At 39.2% G+C, this 17,028-nt stretch overlaps 1 protein-coding gene across 1 annotated transcript; it reads right to left on the bottom strand.

Moving 5' to 3' along the window:
• Positions 1-11,051: 11,051 nt before the first annotated feature.
• zfp64 (ZFP64 zinc finger protein) lies at positions 11,052-16,176 on the bottom strand. The gene is made up of 6 exons (XM_023339913.1): positions 15,950-16,176; positions 15,670-15,837; positions 15,442-15,588; positions 14,645-14,707; positions 14,300-14,551; positions 11,052-14,213 (listed from the first exon to the last, which is right to left on the bottom strand). The coding sequence occupies exons 1-6, from the start codon at positions 15,969-15,971 to the stop codon at positions 12,880-12,882; spliced, it is 1,986 nt and encodes a 661-aa protein (XP_023195681.1). The 5' UTR covers positions 15,972-16,176; the 3' UTR covers positions 11,052-12,879.
• Positions 16,177-17,028: the final 852 nt, after the last annotated feature.

Below are 17,028 nucleotides of genomic sequence, written 5' to 3'. Positions count from 1 at the left end.
AAGGACAAAGCAGGGGAGTCCATTGTATCAAACAACCAGCAGTGCAACGGATATGGTGTCACAGGGGCGCAGTTGTCAAGGATTAGCGCCATTCTGCCAGCGCAGATGGATTTATCGGCCTCCCATCACCAGTGATGTCACCAATAAAACAACACGTCCATCAGAGCATGTGTGAGCCGGCCACAGACAAAAGGGTCAGTTTCTGATTTACCTGTTGCTCGGCACATTGCTGACAGAACCTGTTGTTCAAGACGTACATAATGCATAGTTTTCTGCAAACGAGTTTTGTCAGACATGATGTCAGTTTTCAGTCAAAAGGGATGATTTGCACTACAGTTCCAGTGGAATATTACAAAGGAAGAGGAGGGAAAAAAACGGGGATCACATGATCACCCTGAGAATCAAGCAAGACAGAAACTGTGATCGAATGTATTTTTACCCAATCTTTTACACACACAGTCTCGTGACTGTTCTTATATGTGGAAGGAGGGGGGGCATTTCAACAACTCGCATTCCTTTGTCGTGCAGAGTCCACCCCCTCTTTCTGAAACACAGAGATCTGATGGTGACAAATCTTGAAACCAGCTTCCTCTTCTTCCTTTCAACTCGACTAATGGCCCAGGGAGCTGGACTCTGCCTGTCCTGACTCACATCCTCTGAGCCATAATATTTATGTGGCCCATTCAGGAGCTGTCCTCATTAGACTGCTGCTAATAAAAACACCACAGGCACCGGTTCATCTCATCATATCCAGTCAAATCATCTAAATCATAACCTGGGATATTAGAGAAAAATATTCAGAAAACTTTTATTTATGATGGAAATCATTGCAACTTTTGCAGGTGCTCGTCTGAACTGAGCTTTCACATACGGTGACATGGAAAAGATTTTCACCCCTTAAACTTAATTAGATTTTTATCACATTACAGGCACAAACTTCAGTGCATTTATTGGGATTTCATGAGATCATGAGACATGATTTTTTTTTCACAAACAACAAGGTGTTCAACCTCTCTGACTGAAACTATTGTTGCTGCATAAACAGCTGCATACTCCTCCTGCGTTTGACAAAATATTTTAATTAACGTCAAACTGAATAAGTCTCTAAAGTTAAAACAGGTCCCGTACTTTGTAGGTTTGTATAATGTTTCATAACCTTGTGTAATATTTTAAGTTCTCCATAACTTGATCCATAACCTGTTAAGAACGGCTTCATTTATTCTGAGATTAATTCAATTTGTTGCAAAAGGGGGATGAATATCATTATATGCATCACTTTCTGGGAATTTATTTGTACAAAGGGAATAACCCATGTATCATTTCTCTTTTATTTAACAATGGAGAACTATCACGCAGATAAAACCCTAATAAAACTAATTTGTTGTTGCAACACAACAAAATAAGACAGGAATGCTTTTCAAGGTGCTGTAAATCTGGGTGGGAATCCCACAAATGGAGGTGTTAACACTGAAGGTTTCATCCACGCTTTCAAGGCATTGTTCTTATCATCATGTCCAGGCCATACTTATCTCAGAGGGGACTGTATGTGAGCAGAAACAATAGGCCTGATTGAGTGCATTCCCTTAAAGGTGTTAGGTTACATGAGCCTGGTGCATTTAATAGAGGATATCTGTCTACAGGGGACTTTGCCATGTGATCTTTATCTGTGGGCTTGTGAGAAACGGTGCATCATTCGTAGAATAATTTGTTTTGTTTCGATTGTTGTGTTGCAGGTTGACACCAAAACAGATTTTGAAATACATTTTACTGTCAAGAAAGCGTAAACTTCATAATTTAAGACAGGTGGAGGGTCCAGTCTGGTTTCATGAAGGCCTTCTTCTTTATCTTTTATTTTTATCTTCCTCTTTCTCTTTTACCTTTTTACCTCACCTCTCTTCCTATTTTTTTATATTTTTTCTTCTCTTTTCTGTCTCTGTGTCCAATGCATTTGGAATAAGTCCAGCTATTTCAGGGGAAATGATGCTATATATATATATTACATAATATATGGATATTTTATGCATTTATATAGCAAGTGGAGCATTAGAGTGAAAGTCGTAATGCTCCACTTATGAAGGAAATCTGCTTGACGTCTCCTTGGCGGTCCAAAAAAACTTTTCAGGTAAGCAAAATAAAGCTATTTTATTGTAAATTTTCTGACCTTCTTCACAACAAATTAACACAAAACAGTTTATTAAAATAAACCAAGTGGTCACATTTATAGGATGTTAACATTTATAAAATGTATAAAAGTTTTTCTCAATTTATGATTTTTTTAAAATAGATCTCATTCATAAGTGACTGTACATCCATCCATAGGCTTACATCCCCCCTGCTTATTTTTTTTGTAAAAGGAGACACAATAATGCAATTATCCTAACAAAGGAAATGGTAATCCATGAGCCAGTATGAGTGCATGGGTGGGATGCATCTGAAATGACCCGAGAATGAGTGTGAGAATGCTTCTGAGGTATTTTCACACCAATAAGCTCCAGGAGAGCGCGGCTAAAAACAGCCACTTATCATCTCTGGTGAGTGCAACTGAGAAAACAAAACACGTTGCATTCAAAGACATGCATTTCCCCCAAGTGCGCTTCCTGTGCTGAGGTCACACAGTTAACATAAAGAGGTAATACATTAACTGGAAAAAAAAAAAAAAGAAAATTGCAAACTGGTCATTCAACTTGCTGCCCTTGCAGATATCAGTGACAGTATGACACCAATATCAGACCACCAGCAGATTCATAGCTGGGGGTGCATTCACATATGCTAATAAAGCAGATGTCCACAGTCCTCGACGCATTCCAGGCAGCCTGTAAAAACAAAGCGTCTTTCTTCCCCCCAAGGAGCAGTGGCCCATCTCTGACTGTCTCCAACAGTCACAAAGCTTCATAGAAACATTTTAGTGTTATAACCGGATGATCCCTGCACCTCCCGCCCCTCTGCCTCTTCCTCCTCCCTGCCACTGCCTCTAAAACAACCATGGCAATTTGATCTCTCATTTTCGGAGCACTCTGCATTGTTTGGCCAAGGTGTGGGTCGTCCGTCTGTAAAACTTTCCATGACACTGGAAGTTTCGGGATACAACTCTGTCCAGTGTGCCCGACTCCCACTGAAAATCATCAGCCATTGTTGTCTCTGCACAGGCATTTATGATGTCACTGCAAACATAAGCTTTGTCCTCAGATGAAGGATCAGCCAGGGTTCATGCCCTTATGGGGTCAAACAAACAGCAAATATGGACAGGCTATGACTTGGATCATGAGGCTGAGTGGACATTATGGTGGCAGGAAGGGAGCCTACTTTAAAGAAAACTCAAGAGGGATGAAGGCCCTGTTTTTTTTCTTCTTTTCTTTTAGTCATACCGTGTTTTATTAATTATGCTCAACGTCATTCTAAAGATTTAAGCTTATCTTTTGTCTCTGAACCCCATTCTGCTCCATTCTCGAGAAAACACGACTTCGTATCAAAATGAAAACAAGAGCCTTTCCTGTGACAAAACAAAGACTGATAGCCTTGTTGAAGTGAATCATCAACAATAATAAAAATCCTATATGGGCAAAAAAAATAAATAAATAAAAACTGCTGGAGGAAACTCTTGGAAAGCTAGAAGAAAAAGTTCAAAAGTCCACAAAAGGAAGCAAAAAGAGGAAGAAAATTTTAAGCAACCAAAGAAAAAAAAAACATCAATCATTACAAACCCCACATTCCTCAAAGTGCTTTCAGACAGCTTCAAATCCTCTTTATCTCCTCAACAAGAATTAATGTGGCAGCAGTATCTCTGTGCATTAAAGCACTTTGGAAGAAGCAAGGTAAACACAGACTTAAGAATGCACGCATGCATGCATGTGTGTGCACGCGCTCCCCCATACACACCTGCTGAACAATGGCTTGTATGTGTAAAGATCAGATTTCCATCATGTTTGTTTTTTTAGGATAAGGCATGTACGAACAAAGAAAACAGTTTGCTTGCTTGTAGCCATCTGTCGAAACTTGTGGAATCTGCAAAATTGTGCACAGCTCAGAGCGCTTGTGAAGCCACTTTAATTTAGACACAGAAGTTAGGTTTAGCATTGACTGATTTATAATGTGAAGTAAAAAGAAACTCCTGTCTTGATCAATTTTAGAATCAATTTCAATATTTGTCACATGTATCATACATATTTGTAATATTTGGTCAGATAAAACATTTCCAAAGACCCTTGGAAATGTGTTAAAATGTATGGAAAATTGGATTCCTTAAAATATCAGTACTTGAAAAATAAATATTGAGTGAACCTGGAGTCTTGATTATCTAAGTTTAGCACAAAACATATGAAGTAAATCTAAAAATCATTAAAAATTTGATTATCTCCCTTTAAATGTCTTCCCTGTTGTAACAGCTGCTTGCATGTTACAAGCAGGGCTGAGTGTGTGGGTTGTACCCATTACTACTTGCCAAATCTTCTCTGCCAATTCCAAAGTTTTTCTGGTGCAGGCAGTGTGATGATGCGGGTGGTGGCTCCATCCCAGGAGAAACAAAAGTTGTTGTTACTGGGAGGAAAGTTCAGTGCAAATAGATATCAAAATGGGATTCTGATACCAATTTAACAACTCTACGTATATGGACAGAGTGCCGTTTATCAGAGACTCCCTCTAGAGTTGGAAAAGGAGGAACTGGTATGCCTGCAGCCGTGACTTTAACCTCAGAAAACTTCTGGCTGCAGACGTCGTCTCTAAAGAAATCACAAAGTTATCTCAGGTTTTGGGAATCCAGACCCACAATAAGAGCCATTATCTTTAAACGAAGAAAACACAGAGCAGTGGTGAACCTTCTCAGAACTGACCAAGAGAATTAATCCAAAAGTTTATCAGCAATTTATTCAGAAGGTTACAAAGGAATCAAAAACACTGTAGGCTTTTTATAATTTAACAATAAGAAAGAGACCAAGGGTCAAACCATTGCTGACCAAACTGAACAAAATAGACCATCAACATTCACCATCAAAACATCTTGATGATCCCAATCTTTCTTCAGACGTTTGGGAAGAAACTTCCCAAAGACATTTGAGAAAATCTTTGAGAAAAGATTCACAAATGTGTTTCTTTTTAAAGGTGCCTGTCACATTACATTTACTACATATAACCTTTTACGGCCCACAATGGTATTATTACATCAGCATTTCAAACAATATTGACTTTTTTTTTTAGTCAAACTTAGACATTGGAATTTATTTAGTCTTGGAATCCTTTTGGATAGAACATTCGCATAAACATTTCCCTCACATGATCACAAACCAACACAACTAGAAAAACCTCTGCTGAGTACCAAATGTTTTGAGAAGAAAACTCGTGAAATGTCTTTTCAAATTTATGGGGTGTCCATTACAATCTCTAGAATATTTGTCCATACACTGTGCCATTTTTATGCAAAATCATTTTATATTATATTTAATATTACATTTCCATAAAAACTTTCAAAAACCAAAGAAATGTGAAAGCATATTTTCATCTCCAAAGCTGTAAAACCTGCTACAAGGTTGAACATTGTTTTTTTTTTCCTAGTCCTTCTGTGTTTGGGTTTTCTGCGGTTTAAAAAAACACAACTTCATACTGACAGTGAAGCATGGTGGTGGTAGTATGATGGCCTGGGCTACTTTCCTGCCTCAGTACTAAAGGAACAATGGAAAATACGTGACCATCACTTTGTGACCTTAAGTACATTTTGGTTATCTAAAACACCATCATAAATAATAACTAAGTAACAAGTTTTTCCTCAAGTTTCCTGAAAAATTTTACACTTTTAGATTTCACTTTTAATCTTCTTTATCTGAATTATGTTTTGGTTTTAAATCATGTCAGTTCTCTTTTTAGTGGCTGGGTCAATAAGAAAAAAGCCAAACCATGCAAAAAATGACAGGCCTGCTCTGCAAACTGTGAGAATGCGTTCGGAGGACACACAAAGCAATATGCTGACGTGTGGGAACGATCAAAAGCCGTCACAAAACTGAGCATGAAAAGAAGAAAAAAAAAAAACAACCACTCATCACTACAGAGCCAAAGGTGATGGCCTAAGACTCACACTTAGCAGGAGTTCCCAACATAACTTGCATCCTACTAAATATGGAATAAGTGAAAACAATTGAGCAATTGTTCTCCCTTCAATACACGGCACCGTGTGCACGGCCAAAACCATGCAAACACGCATTTGTTTAGAGTTGGTGGCACAGAAACAAGACAAGGAAAACAATGGCCAAAAAGTCTTTGTTACCGAATCACAAAAGCTGATAGCTGCTTATTTGCATTCAGAGGATCACACTCGCTGCTAAACTGTGAAACCCACATTGTCATAAAGGGAATAAAGGCTGTTATTATACGAGCTGTGGCTTCAGTTACTGTAGCATTCCTACATCCAGCACAGAAGACCTGCGTATTTTTCTGCTCCCTGAAAGATGAACTTTTAATATTTAAGAAAACAGCAGTGAACTACTTCCTGACACCTAACATCTAATTAGAGACATAAAAACAGACATGGAAGAATTTCACGAGAGGCCTTTTTAGTTTGTATCATTTCTAAAAAATTAAAAACAATGAAAACTTTAAAATCCATGTCCACTGAAGGTAAAATATAGAGGTGGGCAGATCAATGCAAAATATCAATAATATCAATAGTAAGTATCAGATTAAAATTAGCATGCTGAGATTGATCATTTAGTTTCAGATTCCATCTAGAAATGTTATTCTATTTTTGTGTTGAACTTTGTAACTACCTGTTCTTGTTTGCTCTTAAATTATAATATTTTGCACTTTATTTTGTAAAAATGCACATAAATCATGTTAATATGTTCTTAAAGTATTTTGTAGAATGTTGTTCCAGGTTTGAACAAAATAATTCAAAGTAAAAACCACAAGAACACCAAAAGGTCAAACTTAAATAAGAAGCATTGGTATCGGCGATATAGGTCTTGTATTTACTTGGTATAGATAGATAGATAAATCTTTATTGTCATTGTCACAAGAACAACAAAATTTAAAAAGTGCAGATCAATACAAAAATAAAGCATGCAGTGTCACACACCTTCAGTAAAATGTTCACATATGTAGCTCAAACTATTTACAGAAAGGTCCCCAGTTGTCAGAATTTCCCAGTCTCTTGAACTTTTTCACATCTTAAATACATATTTCGATGATCAAAGAACAAAAACATGTAAGTGAAAAGATAAAACCATCCACAAAAGTAGTGCTATCTTCAAGTTGGAGTTTGCCCCACTGTGATTCAATGGATTCCACATGTAGACTAATAATGTCTCAGCAAATAATCACATTGCATTCAGAAAGGCAAATTACATAGGTTTTCTTTTTGTCAGCTGGCCGCAAACTGCTGATCAAATAGCCCTATCATCTTGAATTTCTATCACACAGACAAAAAGAATTGACCAGAGACAAGATAAAAGCCTACAGTGCCCTGACAAATCTAAACTCACTTAAGACGTCAATAGTGTCACGCCGAAAAGATGCCTGCATTGAAAAAAAAACACCCAGAAATCCATATCAATACTCTGCCAATCAGGTAATTTCATTAAGGCATTCAATGCCATTTGCTGATGGGATAGCAAATTGTGTGCAAACAAAGCAAAGGTCAGTAAAGTATTGTTGAAGTAAGTGACAGATTGCACCTGGAGGAGTGCAGAGGGGCAGAAAAATGCACCAAGTCGCTAATTAGACGCCTATGGTAAAAGGAGGCAACTTTCTAATTCCACCGGCCTGTTTTGATACAAATCAAGGCTTTTCCGTTGGAGTCGGTGTTTCTCTCCTGAACAAACTCCTCTCTGGATCTGCTTAAAAGGAGCGCTCCACAACTTACAATTTCTTTAAGCAGCTGTGAGTGGAAATTGCTTTTTTTTTTTGGGTGGCGGGGTGGAGGGACGTTTATGGCTCCATTCAAAGGCTGACATCTCAAACACAGGAAGGAAGGAACTGAAGAAGTGCCATACAGTATAAAGAGGTTTGTTTTTAAACTCCTGCTGCCTTCCGCAAGACAGGTCCTTTAACTGAGGCATAATTTAGGATTATCTGATATAGCAAAGGAGGCTTTTGCTGTATAAAAAAAAAAATCAATATGACAGAACACTCCCATCATTATCCAGCCATGCTGCTCCTGCAGCCATACAGTGGGGTTTAAAGACTCTACAGGGGTCCCACCCCCACAGAAAGAGCACTGACTTCAGCTCTGATGTCACATGTGGAAGAGGGAAACGAGTGGATTGTGTGTGTGTGTGTGTGGGTGTGTGTGTGTGTGTGTGTGCGTGTGTGCGTGTGTGTGTGTTGGTGGGACGAGCTCTCAGGATTATGGCCTGGAAGCATGTTAGATAATAGATCAAAGAGATACGCCGGAGAGAGCCCTTCATGTGTTTTCTACCAAACACTCATCGTTATGAGGAGTGGCAAATTCTTTTATTCCTCAAAATGATGCAAAACCCTTGAAAAAAGAAATCAAATAGAAAAAAATTATTGACCAAAGTAACTACTTGTTTCATCTTTTGCAGCTAAGTGCTGCACAAGATTACTCCACTTATTTTATGTTTCACCTGTATTGTTTTGCATGCTGGACATAACATAAATCCGCACATTTGTCAGAGTTTGTGATGTCAAAAAAAAATCTGACATTTAATGAATAATTTCAGAGCTTTTTACATCACTAATATTACCTGCAACCTGTGCAAAATTTCAAAAATATATTTAAATCAATGGTAAGAGGAGTCAGTATGTCGTATAAGTTCCACTGACGCTGTTAAGGTTTATCCTTTCAGAACCTGTTGTACTTCATTTCATTTAGCTTTTTGTTTCTGTTATAGCAAATAAACCAAAATTAAAAACATCTAGATGTCTAGGTTGGTTATCTAGATCTCATTTAGAAAAATCAACTGAGTTTCCAAGATGGACAAGTGAAATTTTTACCTCAAGAAATAACATACAGTAACTGCTTTGTAGTGGGTGTCACCCATGTTTGAGCAAATATTAGTTTTCAAATGTCTCAGATGACTCAGTGGCTTTTCTAGCAAAGAAAAAAAACTATATCTAAGAAGAATGCTCACATTTTTAGCCTATAGCACTGGCCTTTTAAGCATTCATCACTGCATTCCAAAAAACAGTAGGATTTTTAAAAATAGATTTCAGTCAGAAGAAAGGAACAAATCTACTTTCAAGGCATTAAATGTCATCAAGTGGTTTAACACAGAGATATATAGATGGAGCAGCAGAAATTTCACAACAATCTGCTGTACTTGTGAAAAACAGAAGATTGTTCTTACAATAACAAACCTCCCAAACCTCGATAAAATTGGCAAAGTTACATTTGAAGAGTGCCAATGGTGGGAAAACAGTGTTACGATATAATGAAAGCAAGGCTGACCTTTCAAACAATTTTTCCCACGAGGTAAATTTGGTGTAAAAACATCACCAAAATGACCACCATACCCACAGTGAAGCAAGGTGGTGGCTCCGTCATGCCTTAGAGCTGCTTTTCTTCAGCTGCAATTGAGGATTTAAGTGGAAGGAATCATGAAGAGTTCCACATATCAGTAAATGCCGAAACCAAACCAAACCTTTGGGCTTCTACTAGAACTTTGAAGATGACGAGGAAGGAACTCCATCTTTCACTACAACACAAAGTATACATCCAGATCATTAGAACACTGGTTTCTGTGCACACTATATGGCCTGGCCAACCTGGCAGATTTCGAGTGTTCTTGCAGAGAGGAATGGGAAAATATTGCCAATTCAAAATGAATGCTAGTAAAAGTCATTACCCAGAATGAAAAAGTGTTGTGTAAATTCATCTTGTTCTCAGTTCTTCACAGAACTAAAACCTGAGCTTTTTAGTTCCAGGTTTTTTGATTTATTTAGCAATTTTCACACCTTTCTGCCGATAATGCCCTACATACTAACAAATGTGCATCACATGAGACAAAAGCATAGGTGATGCATCACCTGATTTAAACCTAACATGTAGTTTTAATGAACTATTTTCACTGTTTGAAACTTTACATGCAATGCAGAACGGTTGTCTCTAACCTCCACAGGCTTTTACCAACATGCACTTCAAGGAATCCTCAAAAACCCTTCATAATTAATTATTCCACAGAAAAGATAAAAGGACTCCCAATTAAATCAGAAACTACTAAAGGGGCACAATCATGTTTCCATTTGTCAAAGGCAAACTAACTCTGATGTGAACCCTTGGTGTTGACAGACATCTCCATCAGGAAGTAACTTTGCTTGAGTTTGTGCTCATGCTGAGCTTGTAAATGCAGCAGCGTGCTTCAGTGGATCCATTAGTGCCAGAATGCGAGAGACGAAGAAATCAATTCACAGGAGCCTCCTATTCAGGTGAAGCATCTTCTGCTTACGAATACAGAGGGCTGACATCTGTGTGTAAAAATGGCCAGAATAATAGATGGCAACAAGCAAAACACGCACTTTATTGAAAAATCTATTGCTGGAGCAGCTTGGCTTTTAGAATCAAAGACCTTGATGGTTGAACTAATGTTATTTACAATTGACATCAGTTGATTCAGACAGACGACTGGGAAGTATTCAAAAATGCACATAGAGTATGTAAGTAAACAACGCATTATATCAAAGTTAACCTCAACCTTTACGCTTGACAATCTGCTGCCCCCTTATGGACAAACTAAAAAATGCATGAGCCCGACATTTTTGATTTCAGGTTCCAGTCATTGCTCCTTAGCACTTTACAGGATATTACTCAGCTAAAACGAATCTCAAATAAATAAAAGCAAAAATAAATTCAAATGAATACAAATTTATTGAAATTGGCATTCATCAGTGAGCAGAAAAACACTGTGTAAACAAATGCTGTAGTTTGTCATCACTCCTGTCAGTGTATGTCATTCACTTTGCCTGTAAACGCAACTTTCAACTGTAATTTATCTGCCTATAGGAAATGTAACATTTTACCTGCTAGTTACACACTACAAAAACACCAAATCATAACCAGTATTTTTAGTTTCTAGTGCAAATATATTAGAACAATATTGAAATAAGACAAATCTAAGTTATATGTAACTTTTCCAAAACATGTAAGAGCTTGTTTTAGGTCAATAAATTGTTTAATATTGATCAACACTACTAGCTCCACTGTGAGATATTTCTCACTTATAATATGGAAAGAATATCTTGTGATAAGTAAAGAAATCTGCCAGTGGAACTAATAGTTTTAATCAATAGTCAAGAGTTATTGACCTGAAAGGTTCTACATCTTGCAGAAAAGTTGCTTCTAAGTTAGAACACTTGAAATAGGAGAAAACTAAAATATTAGCACCAGAAACTAGAACAAAAATACTTGGTAACATTTGTTGTTTTTACACTGCAGCTACATCCATGTTTTCAGCTTGGCATGATGTCATTCATATGTCAGACTTCTCAGGCAAATCAACAGCAGCTTAAGTCAACAGTATTGATATTGTTGAAGTTTTCCCCAATTCTTCCAGACAATTAAAAGAGCTTATGTATAGTTTCACTTAAATATGCAATTCCTGTGACAAGTTAACTTACACTCATCATGGTCAAGTTGTTATATTAATTTTATTTGAACCATTTTTTTCCTCCATTTTCCAATTAAGATTTTAGATTTCTCTTCAAAAGGAGTTGGTAGTTTTAGGTTTCAATTTTAAGGAGTTAATACCAATTTAGTTGTGGAAAAAGTTTTGAAAGGAGAGTTGGACTCCGAGGTTTCCCTTTGTCACCTTTCTGGACAGCATTTCTAGGCAATGCCAAGATGTTGAGGGAATCTGTTTTGGAGGCATCGGGCAGAATGTGAAGCAGCCTGGATGCGGATCAGCCCCTTGACCGTAGTCCTGATCTGGAAAAGGATAAAGTGTTTCACGAGGTTGGGGGCGAGGTCCTACCCAAAGTAGTGCCGTTTAACTTGGGTTCTTGTTCACAAAAAAGGGAAAATTGGAGTGGGAGATCGACAGGAAAATTAGTGTGGTATCTGAAGTGAAGTCAATACGTATCGGTCTGTTGGAGTGAAGAGAGCTGAACCGAAAGGTAAAGCTCTCGATTTACTAGTTGATCTACATTCCTGCCCTCATCTATTGTCTCAAGCTTTAGGTAATGACAAAAAGAATGAGAAAGTGGATACAAGCGTCTGAAATGAGTTTCCTCCGCTGGGTGTCTGCGGTTTCCCTTAGAAACAGGGTGAGACACTCTTTCATCCAAGAGGGACTCAGAGTAGAGACGAGCCATTGAGGTGGTTTGGGCATCTGGTTAGGAAGCCTCCTGGACTCCTCCCAGGCGAGGTTAGGGAATTCCCATTGGAAGCAGACCCAGAGGTAGACCCAGCTGACCCTGGAGGGACTATATTTCTTGGATTGGGAACATATTTGGCTATTCTACACTTTTATATCCCAAAAAACTTGCCATATAACAGCTGTGCAGCATGCACAATTTTGAGAGCAACAATAAAGAGTAGGACTGGCTATGTTTACGTAGATATGATGGGTGACCAATTCCGATTGGCTCACCCATTGAACCTTTTAAAAATATATTGACAATGGTTAAAAGCGTTAAACAAACTGAAAGAGTGGTCAAATATTCAATAAAAAGGCTTGTTGATAACTAAAAGCATTTGGTTAAGGGGAAACTTGCTTAGCAACATTTAATCCAATCTTACTGGAGGTGTATATTGTGAATAATTCATAATGCATTAAAACTTAAATTTGTGCACCCGATGCTTGTTTTTAAAAAGTATTGCAGCGTATGTTGTATGAAAGGTTCAAATAAATAATAAAAAGCTCCAAAATAACATAGAACTTGCGTCCTATGATGAGTTTATGTGAACCTCTCATTGGAAATGTAAAGTACATTTCATTTCACTCATTGCGGCATGCTTCCAGGTGTGTGTGAATCTGCATAGAGTGTGTGTGGAGAGAGCTGCTCCACCGCGCCCTGCTGTGGCTGAGTGCACATTATCAGTGGAACGCCCTGGATGACCACGTTCTGGCTACCAATGCCAATGTTTGGAACCACCAGTCCAGCTTCTTGGCAAGGCTCAGCAGGCTTGGAGCCAACCATGTCCGGTGAAGTTGCTACTGTCACCAATGGGGAGCTCTTTTTTGTCACGACTCTTAGTTCTGTGCCCCCATCAGGAATGAAGGTGCTGAGGCCCTCCAGATCAGAGCTGTAGGTGATCAAAGTCTGCGTGCTGGTGGAGTCCTGAGGGGTGTTATTGTCTGAGCTCAGCTTTGTCAGCAGGACAGTCTGGGGTTCGGCCCTGACGGTACTGCAAGACGACCCGAGAGGTTGCACAGCTGCCAGCAGGTTGACTTGTTGGATCATAGATTGATTGACAACGACGTCTTGGTTATCTGGCTCCAGTAAGACCAGTTTGGTCTTGCTTGTTCCATCCCCACCAGCAGGGATTAAGGTGCTTTGCTGACCCAAAGGCTGTGGGACGATGATTTTAATCTGTGCGTTATTGTATGAAACCATTGAACTAGATGGGAAGGGAACTTCAATCTGAGCATTGCTTTGCGGCATTGTAACGGGAACCAGGTTGACCGTGTCTGCTGAGCTGGAAAGCTGGAGCTGCACCGTGTCCTGGGCGTCTCTATGCTGCTTCTTGTGGCTGCGCAGCGAGTCCTCCCTCACAAACGATGCATCGCACAAGTCACAGTGGAAGGCCCGGGCTGCATCAAGTTTGGCCCGATACCGAGAGCTGACGGGTTTAGGAGAGTTTCGTCCACCTCTGCCAGCATTCCTGACTCTTCCTCTCTCTGCTTTATCCGAGTGACACTGCTCTCTGTGAGTGACCAGACAGCTGAGTCGCTTGGAGGCAAAACTGCACAAATCACATCTGAAGGGGCGCTCCTCTGAGTGGATCCGCTCATGGACTTTGAGCGCCCCCTTGCTGGAGCATGAGTAAGTACATTTGGAGCACTGAAAGGGCTGAGCGGGCAGGTGTTGCTTCGCGTGTTGCCGCAGAGCCGACCTGCTGGCGGACTTGTAGTCGCACTGTTCACACTGAAACAAGTTCTCAGTGCCGTGCTTGATGCGAGTGTGAGACTTCAGGTTTCCTTTCATAGCACAGCGGTACTCACAGAAGTCACATTTGTAGGGCTTTTCCCCGGAGTGAATGCGGAGGTGCCTCTTCAGGTCGGAGTTGATTTTGAACTTTGCGTCGCACTGCTGGCACTGGAAAGGTGCATCACCTTGAAAGAGAAAGAGAGAATAAATGAGAGGCTTGTGTCACCAGGTCAGCCAGGTAAACATTGAATTAGCATTTGAAGGAAGCTACCGGTGTGAGAGCGTAGGTGCACAGTGAGTTGGCTAGAGTTGCGGCTGGCGTAAGGGCAGATCTGGCATTTGAACGGCCGCTCGTCGTAGTGGATCCGAAGGTGCTTCTTCAAACTGCTGCTGTCCGCTGCTGCGTACGAGCAGTGCTTGCACTTGTGAGGCCTCTCGCCCGTGTGGGAGCGGCTGTGCATGTTCAGTTTGTCACGCCGGCTGAAGCGCTTGTGGCAGAGCTCGCATTCAAACGGCTTCTCGCCTGCTCATTGAGGGAAGAACAAAGTGGGCTGACTCTTTGGGCTTTTCTGTAGCTCATCTGAAAAACGTACAGTATTAAAAGGGATTAGCCTACCAGTGTGAGTCTTGAGATGTCGCTCCATGTCTTTTTGGCCATACTGTGTCTTAAAAGTGCAACCTGTAAATGTGGAAGAAAAGCCAAACTCTCTAATTATTTAGAAGCTTTTAGAACGACATTGTGCAAACAATGAAATAGATGTTCTCTCTGACCTAACAATTGGTGTGAACAAATTTTGGCTCACATCTTTTTCCCCAACTTTAGTAATAGTTGCAAATATTTGTTTCTATGCAGCTCTATTAAAACAGAGGGGTACTACACACCAAAAAATGTGGCAATAATGTTCTTTCTGGCAGTGCATACCAACTCATGCGATGAAGGAACCTTTACCACTGTAGAATAGCAAACTTTATGAGTTTAGCATTTACCCTGTCTCTCAAAGAAAGCTATTGGCTGAGCTTTTAAAGCACTGAACTGTGAATTTGCTCTTTTTATCTGCTTAGATACATTTCTCTCTTAGATGAAACCACTATAGAAGTAATTACTGTTACTCATGTAACTACATATTTATTTATTAATTTACATATAAAGCAATCCCATATCCGTGCAATCACGGCAGAGTCTCTTGAGCCAGGTTCAAGAGATGCTCATCCAAAGACGCTACATAAATTAACTGAATTTAACTTTCCTAATCTGAATATAACTTTAAACCTTCCCTACATTCACAAATAGTAACAATTAATTTGTTAAAAGGTCATTGCTGATGTATTCCCTTCTCTTCATTGAACTAAAAGCACCTGTTTGATTCAGATCGGTATTTATGGCTTGAGGATCAGTAACTTTACAGAACCAACCTGAGAAACAGCAGGAGTGTCTTTTGGAAGTCAGGGCAGGTTTTAGTTTCTTGGATGGAGTTTTCTGTGCTTTGGTCAAGGACTTCTTGACACCCCTCACCACGCAGACCTGGTAAGCATCCTCAAGAACAAACTCTGTGCTGGAACCTGAGGTTTGAGGAAACCATGTCAGACGTGCATGAAACGGCTGCTTTTAAGTGAGTTTCCATTAAAATATAAAACCGGAACCTGTAAGAGAGGCTGATACAGAGCTGACCGCGGTATGAGAGGAAGGAAGGGAGCATCCGTTTTGCTTATGGGCGAGAAAGACCTCATAATTATTGTACTGCTGTTTGCAGAAGCCACAGATGTGGATGTCTGGGTTCACCTCCACCGCAGAACAGGATCCTGCATTTACTAGATAACGAAAATAGGAAACAATGACTTCACCACAGAATTTATACATTTAGATTTGTTATGCTGACACCCAACAACAATTCTGTGCTGATTAGGAGTTGCTTTGTCTTACCTTCGCTGTTGCATGTTGCCATTTTCGATTTTGTTTTGGTAAAGCTCAACTTATTTTTCGGCTGCTGTGTTCGAGCGAACGCTTCATTTTGGCGTAAAACAAAAGCGACTCAAATGAAAACACGGCCATCAACAAAACCGCATATTTTCAACTGTGAGCTCCATGAAGATTAGTTTCCACCGATAAAATTAACAGTTCACTCTTTCAAAAACACCGACACTTTGAGGTTTTACGACACTATCGCTACAGTTTGCGGCATGCATATCTAAGTTACATACCATGTTGCATTGAATGCTGTGGGAAAAAAGAGTTTCCTTCTTTCTTTCTTTCTTTCTTTCTTTCTTTCTTTCTTTCTTTCTTTCTTTCTTTCTTTCTTTCTTTCTTTCTTTCTTTCTTTCTTTCTTTCTTTCTTTCTTACAACAGATGTAAACCATGTTATTATGTATGTGTACGCTTAATACACACACACATGCACACCCACATATATGTGTGTGTGCATTATGCTTACACATACATAATAATATGGTTTACATCTGTTGTAGGAGATATATATGTAGCTCTTATATATATATATATATATATATATATATATATATATATATATATATATATATATATATACTCCTGGACACTATTGTTACATAGCAATGTCATGAAGAAGATGCTCTAAGTTATTCGTAATGTTTTTCATTTCATGAAAAATCCTTTTTTGCACAATTATTTCCAGAGGTAGCAGAGAAGTCCCCAGAACACAACCAGCTTTTTTATTCGCTTGTTTAGTCTAATGCTGCTACCCAAACTAATAATGGAAGAAGATATCATATTCTCTATAGCAAAATTACAGAAAATCTGCAGCATGTTGCTGCAAACACTGAAAGACCTAAGCCTCCTCTAGAAGTAAGGTCTCCTCTGTCCCTTCTTGTAGACCTCTTCATTGTTGCATCACCAGTCCATTCTGTTTTCTAGGTAAACACCGAGATGAATATTTGACAAAGACAAAGGAAAATCAGATATAAAGATGCATTATTCACACACAATCCTAATGCATAATATATCAAAGATATGGGGCAAAAATAGTT

The sequence above is a fragment of the Xiphophorus maculatus genome, chromosome 1, assembly GCF_002775205.1.
Source record: "Xiphophorus maculatus strain JP 163 A chromosome 1, X_maculatus-5.0-male, whole genome shotgun sequence".
In the NCBI taxonomy this organism is placed as follows: domain Eukaryota; kingdom Metazoa; phylum Chordata; class Actinopteri; order Cyprinodontiformes; family Poeciliidae; genus Xiphophorus; species Xiphophorus maculatus.
The sequence above is the reverse complement of the archived record's forward strand: the minus strand, read 5'-3'. Positions and strand labels throughout refer to the sequence as shown.